The following is a 27,303-nucleotide window of genomic DNA, read 5'->3' on the forward strand; positions in this document are numbered from 1 at the left end:
GGATGTGGCATGGAAAGTGTGTGGGATATCAGGGATGAGGGCTGAAGAGCATTTACTGTTTTTACTTTAACTGAGATGAAGTCACACAGCACCGAGACAGGCCTTTTAAACAGCCTGCCTCTGCACTGGGCGCCCGTGTGGCTGCCTCCAAATCTTTTCCAGGGTCAACTACACCAACTCCCACATCTCCACATTGAAAATTCTGTCCTTGCTTTCTTCTGCGGTGGGAGGCCAAGCTAGAGATTTTACCCACTCTCGCTACCTGCCTCACAGTTTAAAATCCAGGTTAAGGTGAAAGAAATCCCAATAATGGGAGAACTTTGGGAACCATGCACCCAGCTAACTGTTCCTCTTAAACATGCTACACTTACCATGTCATGCCTCAAATTACTCATATTCTATGTCTGAAGATATTATATTTTGAACGAAAATAATAAATTTTCGTTTGAATGTATCAGTACATCTGCAAACATGATCTCATTTGAGAGTCTATTCCATTGATTGGCCACTCACTCACTGAGATATGTTTTCGAAGATTTATTTTGAATTTGGATTTATCCCACTTCAGGTGTAGGTTGTGTTCTCTGTCTCTGCTGTTCTGTATGGGGGGGCAATAGTCTGTCGTGATCTGAAATAGCTAATCCCTTTCAAGGCCTAAAAACAGCATCCATTTCAGCCTTCATGTTCTTGTGCTCAATTTACATAACTGTACCTCATAATCCAATCCATCCAACCGCTTAACCGTTCTCCTCGCTCTCATCTGCAGCCTTTGAACAATATCCCTTTACTATATATTTTTATAATCATACATCAACCAGTATTCTATCATTAAAACACAAGCTAGGGTGAAATTTATACCTCTTTGTCTTATTTACCAGTAATAGCATGAAAGTACAAAAATCAAAGGTATAAAATACTTAATTGGATCCTGCTACTGCAATATGGAATTGTGATGTATAATTAAGAAGGAACTGCTTCATAAAAAAAAGTGCTCGGTAAATCTTTTCGAAATAAAATAAAATAAATTATAGCCAATTGTAATAGCCTGCAATACCATAAACTGGAAGCTGCTGTTAGAATCCACTCCATCCCCACAGTTTGATCCCATTGCATAAATGATTTTTGCAGATGGACAATTCTCACCTGTCTGAAGGTTGCTGGCTGCCCATTTGAAGATTCTCTGATCACAAGCTGTATCATAGGAGTGTCTAAAATCAAATTTGGACATTCTTTGTTCCAACTGGCTAATCAGGGAATCTGCATCCATTTGACTGCAGGGAATCTATGTCATGCACAACTTGGACAGAACCCAGTGCTACGGATCTCCACATCTATTTCCAGACCCTAGTGCCCTGCAGCTGATGGACACAGGCATGTGGGACATAGAAGGGCCTAACTGCATCAAAAGGCACCATTAGGTCACTTCCAGGTGAAATTATGATGAATATTGACACGCCACATTCTAAGGCCAGTTTTAAGAATGCACACAGCCAGTGGGGAGCCCCTCCTTTTGGCTACATATCAAAAAAAAAACAATGTGCATTTAAATTCATGATATGTGCCTATCTCTTCCTAAACACGGGTTTTGTAAGTTCCTTTTCACCAAAGCAGTGACTCTTCAGCACTGAGGAAAATGGAAATGACAGTTTTCTACCATGTACCATCTGATCTGATCATAAGAAATACAGCTAACTTTTTTACATCGCTGCATTGGGGAGTTACAAATGTACTCTGTGATCATTGGCTACAGTATGCCATATTATTGTTTAAATGGTCCCATCAATTTAACTCCAATCCTACCGAGAGGAGTTTTAAAATGATAACCAAAGAACTGCTGTGTGAGAGGATTCAATTTTCAATTCCAATGAAATTTGAAGAATTTAATTTAAACATTTAACATCTGAATGTTGTTATGGCTACTATTCCCTGGTTGTGCCATGAGTAGACACATGACCAGTATGTACTTTTAAGAAAGTTTCTTGCAACCTTTCAAAAACATTTGATTATCAAAGTACACATTTTAATTGGAAATGAAATCATAGAAATTACTACAATTTTCGCCATTCAATCCCATGTGACATTCAGAAGTAAATTACTGTACAGTACCTATGGCCCGCATTATAAGATGAGTTATAAGTACACAACTTTTTTAAAAATCGTACCACAAAAGGCAATCATCCAATCAATAAAATGTTCATGTCTCATAACACCATCATGAAATCATCTTTAAAAATGTTAACACTTGTCTGATATTCAAACGGGAACCTCAGAATTTATTCACTTGTGACCTTTATCGCAGAATCACAGAATTGTTACACAATAGGAGGCCATTCGGCCCATTGTATCTGCACCGGCTCTCCATAGGAGCAAAAGTCTTCCTCACTGGTAGAATAAATTATATATCCTACACTCACCCATTGTACATTTTCATTCAATTATCCGAGACTGCCTTGTGACCCAGGCGAGATATACTTAAATCTGGAATGCATTTTTAAAAAATTCATCATTGTTTGTAATATGTCCATAAATATGTATAAAGGGATAACAATACCCCTTGTCTGCATTATTTTCTTTCAGGATTTATCTGAGTGAGAAACAATTCTATCCAAATGTGTCTCTTATTGTTTGCTTCGTTGGTGTATTTATTAATGCTGTAATCATTCAAAATTTAAATTTGCACAATTTCACTTTTAACTGGAAAGTTTTGCATATAGCATTGTAAATAATCACATTATAATAAATCGTAGCGAAGAAGGAAATGGAATTTGGAGACAGATACCATATCAGTGGAGAATTAAAAAGACACGAATGTTTGTAAAAAAAGTAAATAAAATTCTATTAATACACCAAGAACCAGGATCTCGTACTTGAAAGCATCTATACTTTGTAGGTAAGAAACTCTTTGTTGCTGGTTATAAAAGCTTAACAGTATGGGTGTCTTCCAAACTTGCCTTTGTTACATAGAACTGGACTGTGCATTTGAGCACAAATTTCATACTGGCATAGTTTTAGACAGTTTCCAAGCACTTTCACCCTACTGTAAAGCAAAAAACAAATCTGCAACTGATGTTCTGTCTAATATTCTTTCTTACCTTGCCTTTTTGCATGATGGCAATTGGGCATCTGTCTTCTAGAATTTATAAACTGAAAACCAACTCTTTTTTGACAATTTTGTTCTGTGAAGTGTGTTAACACATAACTATTTTTAAGCATTTATAAAGCCATCCACTGTATACTAGGTTTTGTACAATGTAACACTTTACTGCTTATTTTTGAATGTTTCCAATTTGTTCCCAGCTATATAATGTGTATCAAATACAATTTGGAAAATACACTTTTAATATGTTAATGCTACAAATAAATTAAGAGTTAACCTGAATCGCTTGGAGTTGGAATTTGTTTCTTCTTCTTTACGAATTGAACAACATCCAAATACAAAATGTTGTTACGGTCCCCATGGGAAAACCATAAATCCGATTTACTCCAAACGAAGAGATTACCAACAAAATTACACTTTTTGTACCTTTAACACAAACCAGAACCAATGCAAATTATGCATGAATTATTAGGAAAATAATACTTCAAATAAAAAGATCAATTTCATTTGAATTAGTCAATACAAAAAATATACAGCTTACACAACCATAAGCATTTACATCACTCCACAGCGAAGCTTTCCTTAGGACAGTGGTCAAAATACAACAAGTTCTGATCATCATAAACACTTTAACAGCTAATGTATTCATTGATAACAACTATGATGCATCATATTTTGAAACATGCGGTGTTATATTAATCTTACAAAACCATCATTACCATCCCTTTTCATTTAAACTCTTGACAGGTTATTGGCAATCAGTTTTGACCAGTAGCATGCATAATATTTAGCATTAATAGCTGTAGCCATTGGTTCTTGGTTTTGAACTTTTCTCGGAACACTAATGGGATGTGGTCTATAAAAGAACACCTTGGTTTTGCAAATTTCATGTTGCTTTTTAAAAATCTGTATTGGACTTTGTTCAGTCAGAACCCTGGATTAGCATTCATGAGGAGTCCAAGGTTTTTCAATTTGTGTTGTCTGGTTAACTTTGTTAGGAATAACATTGCTGTTTGTTAGCAAACCATCTAGATTTTGGATGCTGGTGGCTATGAATTGGACTCCAAGGAAAAATCCCCTATTGTATTTCTTACCTTCTGGATTCCTTAAAATCAAACATGGAATCATCATGAGGGTTTTCACTTTTAAACCAGACTCTGTTCAATTTTTAATTCCTGATCTCCATTTCTTCCATGTCTGAAAGTTTTTTTTAAGTTTGAAAAATGTTTCAGTCTAACATCCAAAGCATCGTTCATAACAATTGAATTCACTTCATCATGTTTAAATACAGGGCAGTTTTCAACTTTAAGTCCTGCACCATGATTTAACCTTTTGGTTTCATTTTCAGGGTTTTGTGCAAACAGTTCATTTTTCTTTCAAGTCAAATCCTTTTTAGCGGCTTTCGAAACTTTGATAAGATCATGTAGAAGTTCAGCTGAGAAAGCTTGCTATTCCTTTTTATTCAGTTGAATTTTCTTTGTTTCCTTTTGCCTTCCTTCCACTGCAAGAGCGATTGCCTCTTAGTATTTAAGTTTTAATTTACATTCAAGAACACATATCCTTTCTCGCAGCTCGTGTCAGTATTGGACTCAGCTTTTCCATTCTATTTCAAAGCATGCCTTCCCTCTTTCTCACTGTCAGCTTTCAGCTCTGTAGCTGGCTGCTTTGCCTCATCTTACCTATACTTCATCTCCATCGGCCATTAACTTTTCCCTTTTCGGTTGTATGTACAAATGTCCTTTTAAAATTAGTAAACTGAGTGTCTGACTCTTTGGACAAATCTTTAGTCAAAACATTAATTCTTGCAGCAAATGTATGGACAGTTTCTGGATTATTTTAAGTCACTTGGTTTTTCCTGTACAATTTCAGTGTCAAAAGCCTCAATGGAGTTTCCTGAAACTAGCAAAGACAGTCAAATCTTAACCCCAGCCCCAGGTTGCTAACAAGAAATTAAAACCTTCAATGGGTCAAGCCGAATGACACATGATAACAAAACCAGTAACTAAGCCTCATTTTAAATTAAACTTATATGTGAATGGATAAACAATTTCCATCAATATCCCAAATGAATATCTTTTTATTCAGTTAATTTTTTGTCACAGCTTCAGAACACCTACGTCAGTGACTGTGCTGATTCTGAATCTCTAAGGATAATAATCAATTTGCTTGCCTCATCAGATGAATAGGAGGACACTTTACCCTTGAGTAAAATATATCTACAGCTTTCCATCAGCCAATTCATCCTTTCAGTAAACGTGGGAAATTTTCCCTGCCTGTTGTGTATTTAAGCAATAGGGAACTGGCCAAATATGCTACAGGCTTGTTTCTGAACTTCCAGCATTCAGCCTTCACGTATCCTTTCTTATGACAGAAGTAGCATGGCAGTTCCCTTGAACAAAATCTACCCTCTAAACTTTCACTTCTACTTATCCAAGAGCCTGGGTTTTTATCTTTTTCAGCTTTCCAGGCCAGGCCAGACCTCTACTCATCGTTGACCTTTCTCTCGTTCCAGTTTTTCTGGATATTTCCAAACTGAGGCCTATTACTGGTCACCTTATAAGTTAACACATTATCCTCTGCCATTACCTGATTTTATGCACTATGAGGCCTTCCAGATGAGACCCAACACCAAAAGACACCATTTTTCAATTCGTTCATCAACATCATCTTCCTAAGGTTGTCAGTTTTGTTCCACTTCAAGATTTATTGTATGCCATTTCCTTCTCCCTGGCAAATGCTATAGAAAATAGCCAGTTCTCTCCCTCAAATCTCTAAATTTCAGGTTATAGGTCTCTGACATGAAACTGCAAGTGTTTGAATTAAGTGATCTTTACTTTCTTGTAATCATACGTGTGCTGTGCTGAAGAGTATACCCCCAAAAGTCTTCTCTCCCAAAACATTGTATAGCATAGTCCACTGATCTTTTGATCAATTCAGATTTGAGGAAGTTTTCTCAAAGAACACAAAATACATGTCCACTCCCTCCTCACTAAACAAGAAGTCTTCAACAGATCACAAATAAAGACAGGCGCTCCGAATCAACATTGCTTTTAATTTTAAGTGTGAAATCTCATTCCTTCAGAAGTTAGTGCTGGAGATTATTTATATGTGCCTGTATGCTTAATCCCATGTATTTTTCAATCTTTATTCTTTGTGCATACCTCCTCCTGTATACTTGCTGCTTGCTCAGAGATGTCAGAAATTCTCAGTAGAGGGCACCACACTAGATCAGAGCAAACCTCTGCTCTAATCTGTGCCATTATCTTGCAAACTCCAGCCCAGCAAATTATTTGCTAGAGTTAGCAAGTGTTATTTTCTTGTGTCTTCTTTTGATAACACAGTATTTGACATGCTATGGCTATGAGCCATTACCTAGATGGCAGGCTAGATATTCTGCTCATCTATGATTACATCTGTTATAGCTTTGTCATCCAGATTATATCCACATTACTCAAACTAATGCTGCAATTTTAGCATTGTAGGATTGAACTGTTTGAATTACTTAAGAACCTTGCCCAAATGGATTCAGTAGGATAACAGGGTGCCTGCCTATGCAAAACCTTTACTTGTATTTATAATATCCCATTAGAATAATTGTCAGAGTCACAGAGGTATAGAGTACAGAAAAATGCCTTTCGACCCATCATGTTTGCGCCAAAGACAAATCACCTAACTATTCAAATACTATTTTCCAGCACTTTGCCCATAGTCCTGTATCGCAAGTGGACATCTAACTACTTCTTAAATGTTATGAAGGTCCCTACATCCACCACTCTTTCAGGCAGTGAGTGCCAGACACCTACCACCCTTTGGATGAAAAAGTTTTGCCTTACAGCTCCTCTAAACCTCCTGCCGCTTACCTCAAATTTTAGTCAGCCATATTTAAAAGTTTATTTATTAATATCACAGGTAGGCTTACATTAACATCGCAGTGAAGTTACTGTGAAAATCTCCTAGTCATTGACCCCTCCACTAACGGGAGTTTATTCCAGTCGACTCCATGTATTCTCCTCAATTTTATACATCTTAATCATGTTTCCGCCTCAGTCTCCTCTGCTCCAAGGAAAACAACTCCAGTCTATCCAATCTCTCTTCATAACTAAAACTCTCCAAATGAGGAAACATTCTGATAAATCACTTCACCTTTTCCAATGCTATCACATCTCTCCTATATTCTAGCTGTGGCCTAACCAACATTTTGTATAGTTTCAGCATTACCTCTCTGCTCTCAGCTAATAAAAACAAGTATACCATATGCCTTTTTAACTTTATGTACCTGTTCTGCTACCTTAAGGGCCAGTGAACAAGCACACCAAGGTCCCTCTGATCCTCGGTGCTTCCCAGGGTGCTGCTGTTCATTGTGCTTTATCATCCAATTTTTCCTGTTCTATAGGACAGAACTTTAAAAGTTGATTTATTAGTGTCACAGGTAGGCTTACATTAACATTGCAATGAAGTTACTGTGAAAATCTCCTAGTCGCCACACTCTGATGCCTGTTCGGGTACACAGGGAGAATTTAGCATGGCCAATGCACCTAACCAGCACATCTTTCAGACTGTAGGAGGAAACCGGAGCACCCAGAGGAAACCCACATAGACACAATGAGGACATGCAAACTCCACACAGACAGTGACCCATTCGGGAATCGAACCCAGATCACTGGTGCGTGAGACAGCAGTGCTAACCACTGCGCCACCATAAGAATGTCAATGGCAGGTTAAAAAAAAACTTTAAAATAATCTATACAAACTCATATATAGTTAAGTAATTTTAAAAATAGTAACGTGGCTTATCAAAAACCCACACAAGAATTCCAGTGACATAAACTTATCAGGGAAGGTACAGCAGAAATTTAAATTTACCACTGTCAAGGATTCAAGAATTTCTGCTCCTGATATGAGTCATTTCCATCATCATAACCCTACTTGGCTCAAAATCAATAAGCCAACTATCTTCAGTACATACCAATAGATGACTAGTGATGTCAATCACTGCCAGCATCACGGAATTGCCCTTATAATCTGTAAATCTGAAGTGTAAACTCTTTCATGATTGAGATAAATTGAAAACCCTCCTTTAGAGTGCGTTAACTGTAATTTTAGTCAGCCATATTTTTCCTCTGCTGTGTAGATTTCCTAATGTCAACTCCGGCCACTCCTATTTCAGTCTTCCAAAAACCTCTCAAGCCTCAACAAGATTGAGCTGATGCCATAAAATGAAGTCATTGTTTGCATCAACTTTGCCTTAAAGACTTGCACTTAACTCTGAACAGATCAGTTACAAAAAATTTGCAGAAGCCGGAAGGGTTTCCTTTCAGCACAGGTCGCCAATCTTGTTAGCTGCTGTGGAACATAATTGGGCCATCATTTTTGGTGAGTTTTGAATAACCGCTACTGCCTTGGGTTTTTTTTTACTGTGAAGTATCTTATGGCTGGAGTCAGAAGGTTGTTTCGAGTCCCATCCAAAGATTTAAGCACACAAACCTAGGCTGACATTCCAGTGCAGAACAAAAGGGAGCACATAACAGTTATGTGCAACATTTGGATGAGATCTTAAACCAATGCCCTGTCTGCTCCCTCAGGAAGAAATAAAATCTATCGAACAGAAGCAATAATGATCTTTTTGTCAACATCAGCAAAGCAAATCATCTGGCCATTAACACATATCTTTACTGGAAATTTGTGTGCAAATTGGTTGCCACATTTCCTATATTACAACAGTAACTACTATTAAAAAGTCATTGGCTGTAAAGGACTGAGGGCAATGCTGAAAATGGGTTGACCAGTAAGTAATCAGGTTCAATCAATACAAACAAGTTTTGTCAGGGCATTCATTAATAGGTTGGGAAAGAGGTTGAGGGAAAAATGCCATCACATTCAAGCTTGATTCACATATATACATTGAGCAGTGGTCACTACATTGTAGCTTCCTGCCTCAAGACATAGTTGCTGTTGCCCCACCTACATTAAAATAATTCAGCTTCAACCGGAAATTAAACCTGGGACTAGTCTACATGATGTAGCTTGTTATCCCTTTGCCAACTAAGTTTCAAAGGCATCTCAAAGTTTACTTTTTAAATAGACTGGACAATTTTGAAAAAGTGAAGGGAACTCATCCTTGCCAGAGTTAGGTTCCAGCCATTAAAGTGGTCTAAAGCAAACCATCTGGTAAGTTTGAATGTTTGGATTTGCTCTTCTGGCAATTATACATCAGTTGTCTTTGTAGGCAGATCATTCTGAAGAATCCAAAAAAGTATATAGATTTTAAAACCGGATCTCAGCAAAAAGATAGTTTGATAGTTAAAAACTGCACTCAAGGTGGTCAGCCTCTAGCTAGTATTTTCCATATGTTAATCAGGGCTGCAACTGTGATCTAAGTTCAGTATGAAACTTGAATGATTACAGTATTAAACCTTACAGCACTTGGTAAAAGCAACCATTGAAAACAATTAAACATTACAATCATATTTTAGAATTTCTTTTTCCTTCTTGTATGATGAAGGAATAATATGAATGGGAGGCAGTAAAAAAACAAAGTGAGATTTAAAATATTGTTCTACATACATACAATGTTAAAGACTATTTTACCCAAATGATTTGAACATGAAAAAAATCCCCAAAACACAAAATGTCCTGGGTGCAAAAACCCTACACTTCTCAGTTGGATGACTGTTCACTTGGATATTGTATATTTATACAGTGAAGACAAGATTCATAGACAGCAATAGTATTTGGATGGAATCATAATCAGTGCTCTACACTCAAACTAGAGCATTCCTGTATGAAAAATGCATTCTATGAATAAGATTGCAGATATGGGCAGCACAGTGGCTAGCACTGCTGCCTCATAACGCCAGGGACCTGGGTTCAATTCCAGCCTCAGGTGACTGTGTGGAGTTTGCACATTCTCCCCATGTTTGCGTGGGTTTCCTCCAGGTGCTCTGGTTTCCTCCCACAGTCCAAAGATGTGCAGGATCGGTTGATTGGCTATGCTAAATTGCCCCTTAGTCTCTGGAGGACTACGATGGTATATACGTGGGGATAAGGGTAGGATTGTGGTCGGTGCAGGCTCGATGGGCCGAATGGCCTCCTTCTGCACTGTAGGGATTCTATGATTTGAATAATGCCAACATAGTTTGGTCATTCAACTTGAAAGATGAGCACGAGGGCCTACAAGATTGTTAATATATAAAAAAATATAGTGACAAAAAGGGCTGGGAGATTTTTTTTTCCTGGAATGCCTTTGGGTACAATATTTGTTTAGTACCGATAGATAGCGAGGCATTAAATTTTTCTTTTCACACAAAGACACCTTATCTAAAAACATTCGTCACTAGTTTTTATTTTATTCCATTGACAATTGTATATCCAGCATTAACCAGAAAGTAAAAGATTTTTATTACATGGTGAAAAAGCAGTATGAAAACGTGAAAAAAATATAATCTTTTAAAAAATTGCAAATGGAAATGCTAGTCAAATGCAAAGTGATGTTTGGTTCACAAAAATGTGATTATTCATATTAACCTCATTACATCATACGTTACAATAGGCTAAAAACCTAAACATTTGTATTAAACTACACAAAGTTCCAAGAGGCACAATTTCAGCAAAGCCATTTACCTGTAAATCAAAAATTTGCAAGCTATGAAAGAAATAAGCATTTTGGCAAGTGACAGCATAACAAATTGTGTACACATCATAAAATCCAATTTCCTTTTTTATTTTACACAATAAAAAAAGAAAAATATACAAAACCACTAGACATGTATGCAGTTTGAGCAGGTTTGATTTATCCTCAAAGCAATATAAATCACTGGTTTCAATCAGTCATCAGCGACCAGTCTTTGCATAATGGATGCAATGTTGCACTCAAATGGACATGGTGCATTGGATAAACTATAAGAGAGTAGCAAAGCAGAATGAAAAAGGTTAATATTTGCAATTGCTGAACTGGTGATAAACAACAAAGCAAGCCCTTTTACATCCATCTAAATGTTTCAAGACTGTGATTCCAATAAACCTAAAAGTGCCATATCTCATGCACGCAATGGTTTTAAAGAATAAATGGTTAAAATGCTAGGTTGCTGCTCATCACTTAAATATTACAGTTTTGCTAAATACTAACTCAAGAATACATTACCTAAAAATCTTTTAAAATGAAATCTAATAACAGGATTCTATCACATCTATCATTTTTGCTGACCATCTCAAAATTAAAAACAAATTCTACTACTGGTCCCACCAATATCAAAGTTTGAGAGTTGTTGCCACTGCAATTGCAACCAAATAATTTTAATGTTATCATATGGGCTTTAGACACTTACATCATCATAGCCAAAGTTCACGTATCCTTGCTGCAGACTGTCTCTTCGTCTGAAAGCATCTGTAAAAAAAAAAAGTCAAAGTTGTACAAGTGTTTCAAGTCACTAGTCCAAAGATAATAAAAATAGAAATTACTGCAAGATTTCCATGACCCAATCTTCTTGATGGTTTAATTAAAGACAGAATGTGTAGTGCAGTGTTGAACTATACAGACTAGGAAGGTCCCTGGCAAGGTAGCTTTTAGTCAAAGGAATTCTGAAGTTACTATAATTAGGCTTATGGAAGGAAGGCAAAAAAAAAAATCAATGAATCAAGGTCCCCACTCCTACAGACAATTGTGGGACTTAAGTAGAGTTTCATCAAAAGGAGTCAGATGCCTGGATAAGGGTATACTCTTAACCCCTACAAGAATATACAAGTATCACTGAAAGATACTTTACAAAAAAGTCAGGAAAGCAAACCACAATGTGATAAAGCAGTAAATCACCAGTAACACCGGCCAACCAAATGAAAACTGAACAGGCTTTTTATGCACTCCCAGCAAATCACAAAGCAAACATCCTCAAGACATGCATAGGTCAGACCCAGGACTCATCTTTTATAATGGGGCAGGATAGTAATCTGATGCTTCTTGAGGAAATTTGTTAAAGAACGAGTTTGAATAAAACTATTAGTTGAAAAAGAGAACATGAAAGATCTATGCAAACCAGGGGCTTTTAAAAGTATGGAATTTAAACATTATGATTGAAGTATTACTCTGGTTATTGTTGTTAAAGGCACAGGGATATCAAATGTGGATTATCTTATAAAATTATAGATGTACCCCATAGTCATTGCCTGTAATAAGATTTTGATTAAAATCTCCATCCACAAAAGGCACAAATTCAACCACATTTTTTAAAAAACTCATTTATGGGATGTGGGCCAGTATTTATTGCCAATTCTTAATTGCATTCTATTTCAGAGGACATTTGAGAATATTGCTGTTGCTCTGGAGTCATGTGTAGACCAGGCCAGGCAAGGATGGCAGATTTCCTTCCCTGAAGGACATTAGTGAACCAGATGTTTCTTTCCGACAATCGTTTCATGATCATCATTAGACTTTTAATTTTGAATTCAAATTTCACCATCTGCTGTGGTGGGATTTGAACCTGGGTCCCCAGATCTTACCCTGGGTCCCTGGATATTGTAGTGACAATACTACTACACCATTAATCTGCATAATGTGTAGACTATTCTGATAATTAGGGTTAGAAACAACTAAAGATAGAAAGCTAATTAGTTTGCTCTCTTGTAACCCAAACAAATTTTAAGTTGCGTTGATGTTACTTGAAAAGTATTAGTAAATAATGCTAAACTAAATTTTTCAGAATTTAATACAATTTGTCCTCTGCAAGATAATAGTACAGTGAGTACACTTAAAGATGAAGCATACCTGTAACTGCTCTTAATTTTACACAGCAGGCAACATAGTCATCGAAGTAAGTCTTGCCATCCTTACAGTAACGCTTTATAATACCAGTTATAGCTTGAGCACTCAATCGGTATCCTAGAAACACCGAAAATAACATTTTTGAAACAATAACTGTGAAAGCACGTTCTTAGCCAATAGATTACTTAGACTATTTTATAAAACCTACAAGTATGATGGAAACAAAACATTGCACTGATCGCACAAAGTTAAACCCTAAGACAAAGAGCAATTCAAGGCTCTGTGGGTCAGATAAGTTTCCTTTTTAGAAAGTTCAGCTTATGCACCATGATTCTAAGAATCATAACACTAGTCTCACCCAAATGGCAGGTAACTTACTGTAGAACCAACTTTACACTACTAAATACAATTAAAATAAATTAGTTAGTACATTCCACTGTTCTGAGTGCAGTCAAAATGTTCTTATTGACACATATTCATAATGCTCTAGCAAGATAGCTCTGAAATAAAAGTTCAATAATTCACAATCTAACTACAATGGACATTCTATTCTACTTCTAAGCACTGGCTTGATGAAAAGTTAGTCCGAGGAATTCAATTTTTTAATTGGAAACCAATTTTTACAAGCAGTATAACACTGCCAAATGGTTTGTGGAAACCCAGAAGCTGGGGAAAAAAATGTTTGAATAGGCTACAGTAGTGAAATTGCAGTGAAAAAAAGAGGGACAAAATATGGAACAGAGGGGTATGAATGAGGGAAGAGCAAAAAGTAATTTGATAATTTCAAATATAAATTACAATTATTTCAGTTGTTGAGGATTAATAAGGGTTTCTAATTACTCCAGTTAACGGTTTTATTACAGCAGTAGGAAATGAAAACTGACAAATTCCTGGAAATGCAGGTCAGGATCCGACAGTTAATCTTTCTGGAATGCTGTTTTAGGTTTGCATGGAGGAACCTACACTGTCTTCTAATGGGCTGTCTAAGATGCCAAGAAAGAAGTTTCTTGGCCCAATTTCAGGTTTAATGTTGAAAACTAACCTGCTCACAGCAATGAGACAAATTGGATACTCCTGAGTGACTCAGCACAGGAGGCACTGCCATAAAACAGCAAAGCAGCAAAGGATGAGCACCTTAACTGTTTGACGAGCAAATTATGCAATTATTCATATCTTCAACTACTTTCATTTCCTCAGCAAACACTTCCTAACAGAAAGATTAGCAACATGAAGGAGCTATAAATGAAGGAGCTGAAGATCTGAATTAGAAATAATCTAAACATTGCAGATTTTGTCTAGAGCTTAAGCGGTGTCCAATAAACTAGGTCATTTTATTTACATTAGGACCATTTCCATAAAATCTCAGATTATGTCGCTCAAGAGTAACGATGTGTAAAACAAGTTTAAACTACTATAATTGATACTTTCCAACTAAATTTACACCATTAGCTAACTTAGAAAACAGTTAATTTTGTTGAGTTAATACAAAAATGTGATATTGCTCAAGGAAAGTGGAACTAGCTCAATTACCTTTATGCTCAACTATGCACTCTCCTTTTATGAAGTGTGACTTCAGACTCATTCTCTTGGTTATTCTACTCAGCCAGTAATATTCTTGACCACCAATGCAGGTTTTTGGTGAAATTCTGCCAGAAGTCAGAGTTTTAATATTACTAGTCGATCTCCCATGGTGTTACACACGCTAAGTCAGAGAATGTGGTCTCTCTCTTACCAGTCTCTGTTGTCTTTGTGTTGCTGTTTCTGTGTCTCTCCTCTTCTGTCTCTCTAGTTCTCTTCTGCCTCTACATTTTTGCTTTTTTTCTCTCCATCCTCTTCTGTTTCTCTGTCTTTTTTTCTTCTTTCCTTTCATGTGACAGATAGTGGGTGGTATGGAATGGTGTGGTGGGAAAAGAAGCATCAGAGGGCTGCAAGCTACATTTTCTGGTGAGGACGATGGAGAAAATGTGGCCTGAAGCCATCAGCAGCTCCCTTCCCATACCCTCCTCCATCACTTGTGCTTCCCCCTAACCATTTGCTCCCATATTACCTTCTACCCACTTGCTTTCTTGCTACAATCTTCCTTTTGAAACTACCTGCTCAAAACTTGTATTTATTCCCCACCCTTTCTCTTTTGTCATGTTATATTTAACCCCAATCCTACATACCCATTTACTGTCTCCAAAGGAAGTGGGTGGCAAGTGGTTCCTCCACCTTCTTTCCCATTTCCTTCGAAGACTTTGCTTCAATACCTTTTTAAAAAATACTTGGAAATCAGATTAGAACAAGGAACTATTCTGCCACAGTTATGTTTTCTAAAGTTTATAGAAAAAGAAACAAAAGCTAATGTGTACTCAATATAGTCTGTATTTTTCTCACTTACACATAACCTCAAAAAACTCAATGTAAACGTTACCTGAATAAAACCATACAAATTTGCCCTCCAGCTTTTCAACTAGTTTCTGCTCAATTACCGTACAAAATTACTAGTAGCTAAAGATACTTAGCATTTCAGTGCCTGAAAAGTACCAATGCATCTGGGAAAGTCGACACATCACTTATGCTCAAGCAGCACAGGAATAATTTAGCAAACAATGGACAAAAATAGTAAATACAGGCCCAGATTTTTCAAAAACAGAGGCCTTTAATTTAAATACTTGAAGATATTAAAAATTACAGTAAGGTTATTAATTCATACGTTTTGAAATTTACCTTGTTTTCTTAAACCTTATATTCAGTGGAGAAGTTGTTACTGAAAATTGGCACTTGAAATTCTTTTCAGAAAGCAATTTCAGTGATTTGTAGAAGGGAATAATACAGCTACATATGGTGTTGCTACAGGAAGCATAACATGCAATTTTTCTTGGCAAACTTATTATTTATTAAATTACCACCGACAGTACTCCAGAGACCTTCAGGTAAGTGTGGCATTTTTGCATTGCAAATTTTTGTTGAGCTTTTCAGTAAGAGAGTGTGACCAACATTAGAATTTGTCCATGGGAACAATGTAATTGAAAATGCTGGCATATCATTAGATTGTATCATTTATTGGTGTCTTGAACGCCACTTTTTTTCAGTACTGTTGCTATCCAGGAAACAACCAGTAAAAAATTACATTGCTATGGATGGCATTACATTGCTTTGAATGGCATGATAAAACACCTACAAAAGTCAATTTTCAGTATATGCTCAGCAGATCTGCCAATTTAAGAGAAGACTGAATTTCCATTACTGAGCAGTGACCAATGTGATGCTGACTTCCTTAAGAATTTCATCCTTGCTTAACAAAGAGCAAAATAAGTTATACTGCATAGCCTTTTTTAAATGCATCAACATGCATTTATATTTTTAATACAAATGGGTCCACTCCAATCATTTTTTAACCACCATTGAGATTTTGAGGTGTCCAGAATAAAGATTTCAACAAATAATTATTTCATGTTTTAAATATTTAATTCCTGCCTACCGATTTAAAGAACAAAGTACTTTGTACTTTATTTTCTATGAGCAGAACCATGGGAGATCATCTAGAACAAATCATTAATTGCGACAGTCCATATAGTCAAGTGATTTCACATCAAGTATTAATGAGTCATGTTAAGCATCCCATTACCTTTAGTAAGGTTGTTCCCAAATTACAACTTTATTCCTGACACATTTTGTATAATTATTCCATAGATTTGAAAAAAGACCTCTAATCTCTTTTCCAATTTCCTCTCCATCCCCCATTTAAACTGGATCTCACTTCTACCACTTAAGTTAAAATGGCTTAAAATTCACGTTTTCTTCAAAAATATTAAAAGCATGAAAAAAATTCAGATAAACTTAATTACCCTGGTCACAATAGATAAGACTTTGTCAGCAAGATTTTTGTAATTAGGATAAAATTGTTACAACTTAACTATTCTCAAATTACATTGTGGTCCTAAACAGCTAACAATGCAAGCAGCAAGGTTACATTAAATTTCAGCTAATAGTAATATAGTAGTGTACACATCAAGAACTTCAAAACATATTTCGCTTTAAAATGAAAAGCATAGGATAAGATTTGTTACTTACCCATTGATGTAATAGCCTGACCAAGCTCAAGTGGTTCTACCGTCCCACTTCGATCTTGATCATACATCATGAAGTTCTGTTTCCATCCATTTAGTGCTGCCCACAGTTCTTTAAATTCATTAAAGCCCATCTTCCCAGTCATATCTCTCTGAAATGCTCCAGTTAAGAATCATGTTTGTTGATGGTCTGCACACAGTAGATGCTTCAGTTCTAAGCTTTAGCCAGAATTAGCAAACACTATTCAAAAACATTTTAGCTATAAATGCAACATAAAACTGCACACTATTATCTTCAAAAGTATATTATTAAAATCTTTCACAGGGTGTCATTGACCAGGCCAGCACCTATTGCCTATCGCTAATTGCCCTCAAAGGTGGTGGTGTCCCACTTGAACCACTGAAGGCCATATGGTGTAGCTACATGCACACTGCTGTTATGAAGTAAGTTCCGGGATTTTGGCTGAGTGATTATAGTGAAGAAATAACGATATAGTTTGCAGTTCAGAATGGTGTTTGGCTTGGCAAGGAACTTGCAAGTGATGATGTTCCCATGTATCTGCTGCCCTTGTCTTTCAAGGTGCTGAAGGTCACAGGTTTGGAAGGTGCTGCCAAAGGATCCTTGCAAAGTTAATGCAGTGCATCTTGTAGATGATACACACTGCTGCCACTGTGCATCAGTGCTGGAGGGAGGGATTGTTTCAGATGGTAAATGGGAGTATCGATCAAGTAGGCTGCTTTATCCTAGATAGTGTCAAGCTTCTCGAGTATCACTGGAGCCACCCTGGTCCAGGTAAGTGGAGTGTATGCCATGACACTCCCGATTTGTGTCTTTTCAATGATGAAGAAGTCTTTCTGGAGTCAGGAGCTGAGTTACTCGCAGCAGAATTCACATCCTCTGACCTGCTCTTGTAGCTACAGCTTTTATATGACTGGTCCAGTTCAGTTTCTATTCAATGGTAACCCCAGGATGTTGATATGTAGTTAAAAATGAGAATCAGTTAAAATGCAAAACTATAATAGTTTTAACTTTTTAGTTAATGAATAGTAAACTTAGAAAGTTATTAGTGGACAAGTACTTATCTATAGAGGACTTTTTTAAAAATTCATTCGTGGGACATGGGGATCAATGGCAAGGCGAGAATTTATTGTCCACTTTTAATTTCCCTTCAAAAGATGGCGAGGAGTCAACCTGCGCTTCTGCAGTCCTTGTGGCAGAGGCCACAGAGTTCCAAGATTTTGAGCTGGTAATGATAAAGGAAAAGTTACATGTTTCCAAGTCACAATAGTGTATGACTAGAAGGGGAACATGCAGATGGTAGCATTCACATGTGCCTGCTGCCCTGTTCTTCCAGTCAGAACAGAAGAAGAATCAAGTGAATGTTTAAGTTAGTAGATGCAATGCCAATGAAGTGGGCTACTTTGTTCTCGAACGTTGTTGGATACAAATGGAGTACATTTCATCACACTCCTAACTTGTTCCCTGTAGACAGTGGAAAGGCTGTGGGGGAAATCTGCAGGTGAATTACCCAGAGTCTAAGACTTGCTGTTGGAGCCACTTTATTTATGTAGCTGTTCCAGTTTAGTTTCAAGTCAATGTCGACCCCAGGATCTTGATGGTGGGTGATGGGAAAATTGTTAAGCTGTTTTGTTGGGGATGGTCATTGTCTGGCACTTATGTGGCATGAATGTTACTTGACACTTTTTTTTAAAGCATGGAAACAGGCCCTTCTGCCCAACTTGTTCATGCCACCCTTTTCTTTAAACCACTAAGCTAGTCCCAATTGCCCATGTTTGGCCCATAATCCCTCTATACCCATCATACCCATGTAACTGTCTAAGTGCTTTTTAAAAGACAAAATTGTACCCGCCTCTACTATTGCCACTGGCAGCTCGTTCCAGACACTCACCATCCTCTGCCTGAAAAAATTGCCCCTCTGGACCCTTTTGTATCTCTCCCCTCACCTTAAACCTATGCCCTCTAGTTTTAGACTCCTCTACCTTGGGAAAAGATGTTGACCATCTACTTTATCTATGCCACTCATTATTTTATACACCTCTATAAGATCACCCCTAAGCCCCCTACGCTTCAGGGAAAAAAGTTCCAATCTATCCAGCTTCTCCTTATAACTCAAACCATCAAGTCCCGGTAGCATCCTAGTAAATCTTTTCTGCAATCTTTCTAGATTAATAATATCCTTTCTATAATAGGGTGACCAGAACTGTACACAGTATTCCAAATGTGGCCTGACCAATGCCTTGTACAACTTCAACAAGACGTCCCAACTCCTGTATTCAATGTTCTGACCAATGAAACCAAGCATACCAGATGCCTTCTTCACCACTCTGTCCACCTGTGACTCCACTTTTAAGGAGCTATGAACCTGTACCCCTAGATCTCTTTGTTCTATAACTCTCCCCAAAGCTCTATCATTAACGGAGTAAATCCTGCCCTGGTTCGATCTACCAAGATGCATCACCTCGCATTTATCTAAATTAAACTCCATCTGCCATTCATCAGCCCGCTGGCCCAATTGATCAATATCCCATTGCAATCCTAGATAACCTTTCTTCACTGTCCACTATGCCACCAATCTTGGTGTCATCTGCAAACTTACTAAACATGCCTCCTAAATTCCCATCCAAATCATTAATACAAATGACAAATAACAGCGGACTCAGCATTGATCTTGAGGCACACCGCTGGTCACAGGCCTCCAGTTTGAAAAACAACCCTCTACACTCACCCTCTGTCTTGTCATCAAGCCAATTTTGTATCCATTTGGCTGTCTCACCCTGGATCCCGTGAGATTTAACCTATGTAACAATCTACCATGCAGTACCTTGTCAAAGGCCTTGCTAAAGTCCATATAGACAACATCAACTGCACTGCCCTCATCTACCTTCTTGGTTACCCCTTCAAAAAACTCAATCAAATTTGTGAGACATGATTTACCACTCAAAGCCATGCTGAGTGTCCTTAATCAGTCCTCACCTCTCTAATTGCCTGCAAATCCCATCTCTCAGAATACCTTCTAACAACTTACCCACTACAGATGTTAGGCTCACCGGCCTGTAGTTCCCAAGCTTTTCCCTGCAGCCCTTTTTAGACAAAAGCACAACATTTGCCACCCTCCAATCTTCAGGCACCTCACCCGTGGCTGTCAATGATTCAAATATCTCTGCTAGGGGACCCACAATTTCCTCCCTAGCCTCCCACAACATCCTGGGATACACTTCAACAGGTCCCGGGGATTTATCTACCTTCTTGCACTTTGACTTCCAGCACCTTCTCCTCTGTAATATGTACATTCCTCAAGACATCACTGTTTATTTCCCCAAGTTCCCTAACATTGATGCCTTTCTCAACAGTAAATACTGATGAGAAATTTTCATTTAGGACCTCACCCATCTCTTGTGGATCCACACAGATGACCTTGTCGGTCCTTAAGAGGCCCTACTCTCTCCCTAGTTATTCTTTTGTCCTTTATTTGTAGAAGCTCTTTGGCTTCTCCTTTGCTTTATCTGCCAAAGCAATCTCGTGTCCCCTTTTTGCCCTCCCAATTTCTCCTACTCCAACCCTTTCTATACTCTTGAAGGGATCCTCTTGATTCCAGCTGCCCATGCATGTCATGTGCCTCCTCCTCCTTCTTGACCAGGACCTCAATATCCCCGAGTCAGAGTTCCCTACTTCTACCAGCCTTGCCTTTCACTCCAAAAGGAATGTGCTTACCCTGAACCCTGGTTAACGCTCTTTTGAAATCCTCCCATTTACCAGATGTCCCTTTATCTGCCAACAGACTCCCCCAATCAACTTTTGGAAGTTCCTGTCTAATACCATCAAAATTGGCCTTGCCCCAATTTAGAATTTTAACTTTTGGGCCAAACCTATCGTTCTCTATAGCTATCTTAAAACTAATGGAATTATGGTCACTGATCCCAAAAATATCCCTCACTAACACTTCTGTCATCTGTCCTTCCTCATTTCCCCAAGAGGAGGTCAAGTTTTGCCCCCTCTCTAGTCGGACCATCCACATACTGAATGAGAAATTCTCCTGACTGCACTCAAATTTCTCTACATCCAAGCCCCTAATACTTTGGCTGTCCCAGTCACTGTTGGGAAAGTTAAAGTCCCCTACTATTACCATCCTATTTTTCTTGGAGGTATCTGTTATCAATCCAAACCCAAATATTGTCCAGGTCTTGCTTCATGCAGCATGGACTGAGCTTTGGCATCTTAACAAGTTGTGAATGTAACTAAACATGGTGCAATCATCAGCAAACATCCCCACTTCTGGCCTTACACTGATTGAGCTTAGAGCACTGCCATGAAGAATCTTTGCAGCAATATCCTGGGGATGAAGTGATTAGTCTCCAACAAACATAACCATCTTCCTTTATGCTCGGTATGACTTCATTCAATGGAGACTTTGCCGATTCACTTTGATTTTATTAGGGCCTCTTGATGTCATAACTAATCAACTGCTGCCTTGCTGTCAAGGGCAGTCACTCTCACTTCTGAAATTGGCGTCAGGCAAGGCTAGGGGATGGGGTCTGCGTTCTAATCAATGCCTCTTGGTATCTAGATGTAGCAACACTGGCGAGTTTCTGCTCCCCAGACCTAGAATACCTGACACTAAAAATACTGCCCCTACTACCTTCCATGGGTTCACCTCTGTTATCCTGAGAGCAGTTTACATCTCACCCCATGCAGACATGAAGACCACGCTGGACGAAATATACACTACCACAAATAGCCTGGAGACGAAACATCCTGAGGCCTTGTTCATCGTGGCCGGGGACTTGAATCAGGCTAAGCTCAAGAGCGCCCTACCAAGATATCACCAACACGTCTCCTGTTTCACCAGAGGCACAAACATTCTAGACTAATGCTACACAAATATCAAACATGCCTACAGCTGAATCGCCCGCCCACACTTTGGCAAACCAAACCACAAGGCTGTGCTCCTGTTCCCGGCTTACAAACAAAAACTGAAATGCGAGAATCCATTAAGGAAAATCATGCAATGTTGGTCTGAGGAATCGGATGATATGCCATGGGACTGCTTCGTGTCAGTAGACTGGTCAATGTTTAAAAATTCAGCAACCAACCTGAACGAGTATGTCACTACAGTAACTGACATCATTAGTAAATGTGTAGAAAGCTGTGTGCCAAAGAAGCAAATCCATGCGTTTCCCAACCAGACACCATGGATGAACAGAGATATCCACTGCTGGCTGAAGTCCAGGTCTGAGGCGTTCAAGTCAGGCGACCCTGACCTATACAAGAATTTCAGATACATCAAAGATGCCAAAAGACAGTACCGGACTAAGCTAGAGTCCCAGGCTAGACATGGACTTCCACCGAATATGGCAAGGTCTGCAAGACATAACGAGCTAGAAGTTGAAGGCATGCAAAATCGCCGGCACTAATGCACCCTTCCCCAATGAGCTCAACACATTCTATGCCTGTTTTGAGCAAGGGGTCAGCGAGAGCATGCCCTCCACCTTGGAAGCCTCGGACAAACCTTTCCCAAGGTCAGCATCGGAGACGTCAGGGCAGCCTTCTCAAAAGTCAACCCACAGAAAGCAACTGACCCGAATGGGGATCCTGTGCAGGCCAGCTGGCGGGGATATTCGCAGACATCTTTAACCTCTCTTTGAACCAATCCGAGGTCCCTATCTACTTCAAGACGACGACCATCATCCCAGTATCAAAGAAAGGCCATGCCTTAATGACCATCGTCTGGTGGCTCTGACATCCATCATTATGAAGTGCTTTGAAAGATTGGTCAATGCACGAATCAATTCCGGCCTCCCAGATTACCTGGATCCACTACAGGTCACCTATCGCCACGACAGGCCCACAGCAGACGCCATCCCCCTGACCCCACATTCAACCCTGGAAAACCTGGATAATAAAGACACCCGTGTCAGACACCTATTTATTGACTACAGTTCAGCCTTCAAAACCATTATTCCTACAAAACTCAGCTCCAAACTCCTTGGCCTGGGCCTCGGCTTCTCCCTCTGTGACTGGATTCTGAACTTCCTAACCCACAGACTGCAATCAGGATAGGCAACAACACCATCTCCACGATTATCTTCAACTCCAGTGCCCCACAAGGCTACATGGCTGTGTCCTCAGCCCCTCACTATGCTCCTTATACGCCTATTTTGTATGGCCTAATTCCCCTCCAATTCCATTTTCAAGCTTGCTGATGACACCACCGTAGTGGGTCAGATCTCAAACAATGATGAGACAGACTACAGGAAAGAGATACAGAATCTGGTAACTGGTGTGGCAACACTAATCTCTCCCTCAATGTCAATAAAACAAAGGAGATAATCATCGGCTTCAGGAAGCGTAGTGGAGGACATGCCCCTGTCTCCATCAACAGGGACAAAGTAGAAATGGTCAAGAGCTCCAAGTTTCTAGGTGCCCAGATCACCAACAACCTGATCTGGTCCCTCCATGCGGATGCTAGAGTTGAAAAAGCCCATCAACGCCTCTACTTTCTCAGGAGGTTAAGGAAATTTGACATGTCCACTACGACTCTCACCAACTTTTACAGATGCACCATAGAAAGCATTCTTTCTGGTTGTATCGCAGTTTGGTATGGCTCCTGCTCTATTCAAGACCGCGAAAAATTACAAAGGGTCGTGTTCACGTAAACCAGCCTCCTATCCATTGACGCTGTCTACACTTTCCACTGCCTCGGAAAAGCTGCCAGCATAATCAAGGACCCCACGCACCCCGGACGTACTCTCTTCCATTGGGAAAAAGATACAAAAGTCTGAGGACATGAACCAACCGACTCAAGAACAGTTTCTTCCCTGCTGCCAAGAGACTTTTGAAAGGAACAACCTCGTATTAAGTTGATCTTTCTCTACAAACAAACTATGACTGCAACACTACATTTTGCACTCTCTCCTTTCCTTCTCTATGAACGGTAAGCTTTGTCTGTATAGCACGCAAGAAACAATACTTTTCTCTGTATACTAATACATGTGACAATAATAAATCAAATCAAGGCCATGAAGGTACAAATTTTCGTGAAATATAATTCTGCTGTTTCTTGTAACCCACAGCTCTTTATGGATGTCCAGCCTGAAGCAGATTTGTTCCAAATTTATCCCATTAGCATTGTGGGAGTGTCACACAACTTGGTAGATGGTACCCTCAAGTGTGAATATGGCCCTTCAGCTCAACATGGACTGCATTGTGGCCACACCTACCAATGGTACAATGGCAGTTGTACTTTTCAACATACACGATCCTGAAGGGTCTTGGGCAGAATGGATGTGGAAAGTATATTGCTTCTTGTGGGAGAATCTAGAACTAGGGGGGGTCACTGTTTAAAAATAAGGGGTCTCCCATTTAAAACAGAGATGAAGCATAATTGTTTCTCTCAGAGTCATGTGCCTTTGAACTCTTGCTGAAAAGGGATGGAAGCAGAGAATTTGAACATTTTTAAGGCAGAGGTAGATACATTCTTGATAAGGTGGTGGTGAAAGGTTCTTGCGGGTAAGCAGAATTGAGGTTACTATCAGATCAGCCATGATCTTATTAAATTGTGGAGCAGGCTCGAGGGGCTGAATGGCCTACCCCTTCTCCTTGTTCATATGTTCAGGACTTGGCCAGCTCGATCAGTAATGGTGCTACTCAGTCGCTCTTGATAATGGACATTATAATTCCCAATCCAGAATAAATTCAGTGCCCTTGCTATCCCCACTGCTTCTTTCAAGTGGTGTTGAATATGAAGGAGTATCGATTCGTCAAGAGAGAGAGAGCAGTAGGTGGTAATAAAAGGAGACATTTTCCTGGCCCACGCGTGACACGACAGCATTAGACTTCATGCGGTCCACAATGAACGGCGACCAAACCCTCCTGACTGTTTACCACTGTGATGCCACTCCTGGTAGATCTGTCCTGCTGTTGTGACAGGACATATGCAGGGATGGAAATGCGATAGGCTGTGACATTAGCTGTAACATACGATTCTGTGAACACATCGGTGTCAGGCATGGGATAGCTTTCCCAATTTTGGCACAAGTCCCTGATGTTAGTGAGATGTACCATGCAGGGTCAACTGGATGGAGTGTGTTTTTAAAATCATGCACAAATCTGATGCTTACATCAATATCAGGAGGTCCATTCAGCTCTATTGTAATGAGGATTTCTCAGTGGTGCAATTTAACTGCTAAACCATTTCAGAGGCCAATTAAGAGTCAACCACAATACTGTGGGCTGGAGTCACATACAGGCCAGACCAACTAAAAACAAGACTTCCTTCCCTTAAGGACCAATTTAGTTTTTAATGGCACTCACCTAATTGCCAAGGTCAAAATTATTGATAATAGTTCTTATTCCAGAATGAATTCAATTAATTGATTTTAAATTCATTAGCTGCTGCAATAGGATTTCAACCGATATCTCTGGATCTTCAGTCCAAACCTCTGGATTGCCAGTCGAGTAACATAACCACTATGTTACTGATCCGAACCGTTTTAGTTTTGGAGGAGCCTTATAACTGGCACTTGTAAAATATATAACTATTCAGGTGCAATATGGCAGACAATTTGACATGGTGAAGAAAGTGAACTTAATATGTACGTATTCTTGTACAACTTCAACAAGACGTCCCAACTCCTGTATTCAATGTTCTGACCAATGAAACCAAGCATGCCAAATGCCTTCTTCACCACTCTGTCCACCTGTGACTCCACTTTTAAGGTGCTATGAACCTGTACCCCTCAAACGTTTTGTTCTATAACTCTCCCCAACTCCCTACCATTAACAGAGTAAGTACTGCCCTGGTTTGACCTACCAAAATGCATCAACTCACATTTACCTAAATTAAACTCCATTCATCAGCCCACTTGCCCAATTGATCAAGATCCCGTTGCAATCCTAGATAACTTTCTGCACTGTCCGCTATGCCACCAATCTTGGTGTCATCTGCCTTCTAAATTCTCATCCAAATCTTTCTCTCTTCACAGGTGCTGCCTGACCTGTTGTGTTTCTAGAAATTTCAGTTTTATTTCAGATTTCCAGTATCCATTGTGTTTTATTTCTGTACATTCTAATTATACCCAGTTTCACAAATTAAATACTCTGCAGTGCAAGTACTAAAAAACACCTGAAATATGGATATTACAGGAGTTGTACAAGTAACTAATGATAAATATTCCAGTGTTGCACCGACACATACAGCTATTAGGATACATCCAGCATGGCTATCATGATTCTGCAGGTCTCCAAACTAAAAGCTGAAAACAAGGTGAGATAATTATTACGCATGTGAAGAGTTTTCAGCAAAAACAGGAATGCATGCATTTTACAGATTAACCTGGCTATGTTTGAATTGTTCATACTAGTTAGAAACAGGAAACAGCCAAAGTTCATGACAGATTCTTTTACAATTAAAAAATTGACACAACATTGAAAGACAGATTACATGTCGCTGAAGAAAAAAAAAAGAGACATTTTGTTGAAGTTTTTCATCTCACAACCATCAGGACGATTCACAAGAATACAAGGGAAAACAACAAACTTATACTGTGCGAGACAACAGTGCTGATTGGTTGACAAGTGCATTCCGACTGGCAGAGGCATTACCATGGAGAATGCACCAGTTGGACCATATCAGCACTCTTTTCTCTCAGTACAAGTTTGTTATTCTCCCTTGCATTGTATTCTTGTGAATTGTCCTGATGAGTGCGAGATGAAAAGCTCTGACAAATGTCTCTTTTTTTTAAGCAATTCTCAAGTTCTGTACTACCAAACGACTATAAGTTACATCTTCAGATTAACAAGAAACTTCCCTTCCAACACATTACAAGAATGATTTGCATTTACATAGAGCATCCCAAAGTGTTTCCCAGCCAAGAAACGACTTTTGAATTCCAGGAAACATAGTAACCAACACACACACAAGCAAGATTCCACCAGTGAGGAGATGAACAACCACAAACTGTTTAGTGGCACTGTCACTGGATAAATAGTCAACTCTCAGAAAACCACCTTGCTGTTATTTGAATAGTGCCATGGATGTTCTTTTTAAAATCTACCCAAGAATTACATTTGACAGTGCAAAATTTGCACTGTACTGCACTCAATTCTGTACCAATATAGTATAATGTCTTTGGTTTGGGACTTAAATCACAAACTTCTGTAATCGGCAGAAGTGTTACCTCTTAACTAAAGCTGCACTTCAACAAAAACTCTCAAGAGATTTAAGGGAATTTCAAACAATCTCAGCTGATCAGTTAGTTTCCACAATTATATTGCAAAAGACATGAATTAATGCACTACAATGTTAAAACTGGCCTTAATCTCAGCTAAATATTACATTTTATAAACTAATTCTGTTCACCATGACTCTTCCCCCATTGTC

At 38.8% G+C, this 27,303-nt stretch overlaps 1 protein-coding gene across 1 annotated transcript in view; it reads right to left on the bottom strand.

Annotated features, from left to right (window-relative positions):
* Window positions 1–10,421: 10,421 nt before the first annotated feature.
* Window positions 10,422–27,303, bottom strand: part of LOC144503622 (sorcin-like) — a 49,768-nt gene continuing 32,886 nt past the window's right edge. Inside the window, exons 4-8 of the mRNA XM_078228244.1 lie at window positions 26,133–26,176; window positions 16,908–17,055; window positions 12,855–12,968; window positions 11,422–11,480; window positions 10,422–10,993 (exon numbers count right to left, since the gene is read on the bottom strand). Of these exons, the coding sequence (XP_078084370.1) occupies window positions 10,967–10,993; window positions 11,422–11,480; window positions 12,855–12,968; window positions 16,908–17,055; window positions 26,133–26,176 (392 nt within the window). The 3' untranslated portion in view covers window positions 10,422–10,966. The remainder of the gene's footprint in view (window positions 10,994–11,421; window positions 11,481–12,854; window positions 12,969–16,907; window positions 17,056–26,132; window positions 26,177–27,303) is intronic.

Source organism: Mustelus asterias, chromosome 14 (genome assembly GCF_964213995.1).
Source record: "Mustelus asterias chromosome 14, sMusAst1.hap1.1, whole genome shotgun sequence".
Lineage (NCBI taxonomy): Eukaryota > Metazoa > Chordata > Chondrichthyes > Carcharhiniformes > Triakidae > Mustelus > Mustelus asterias.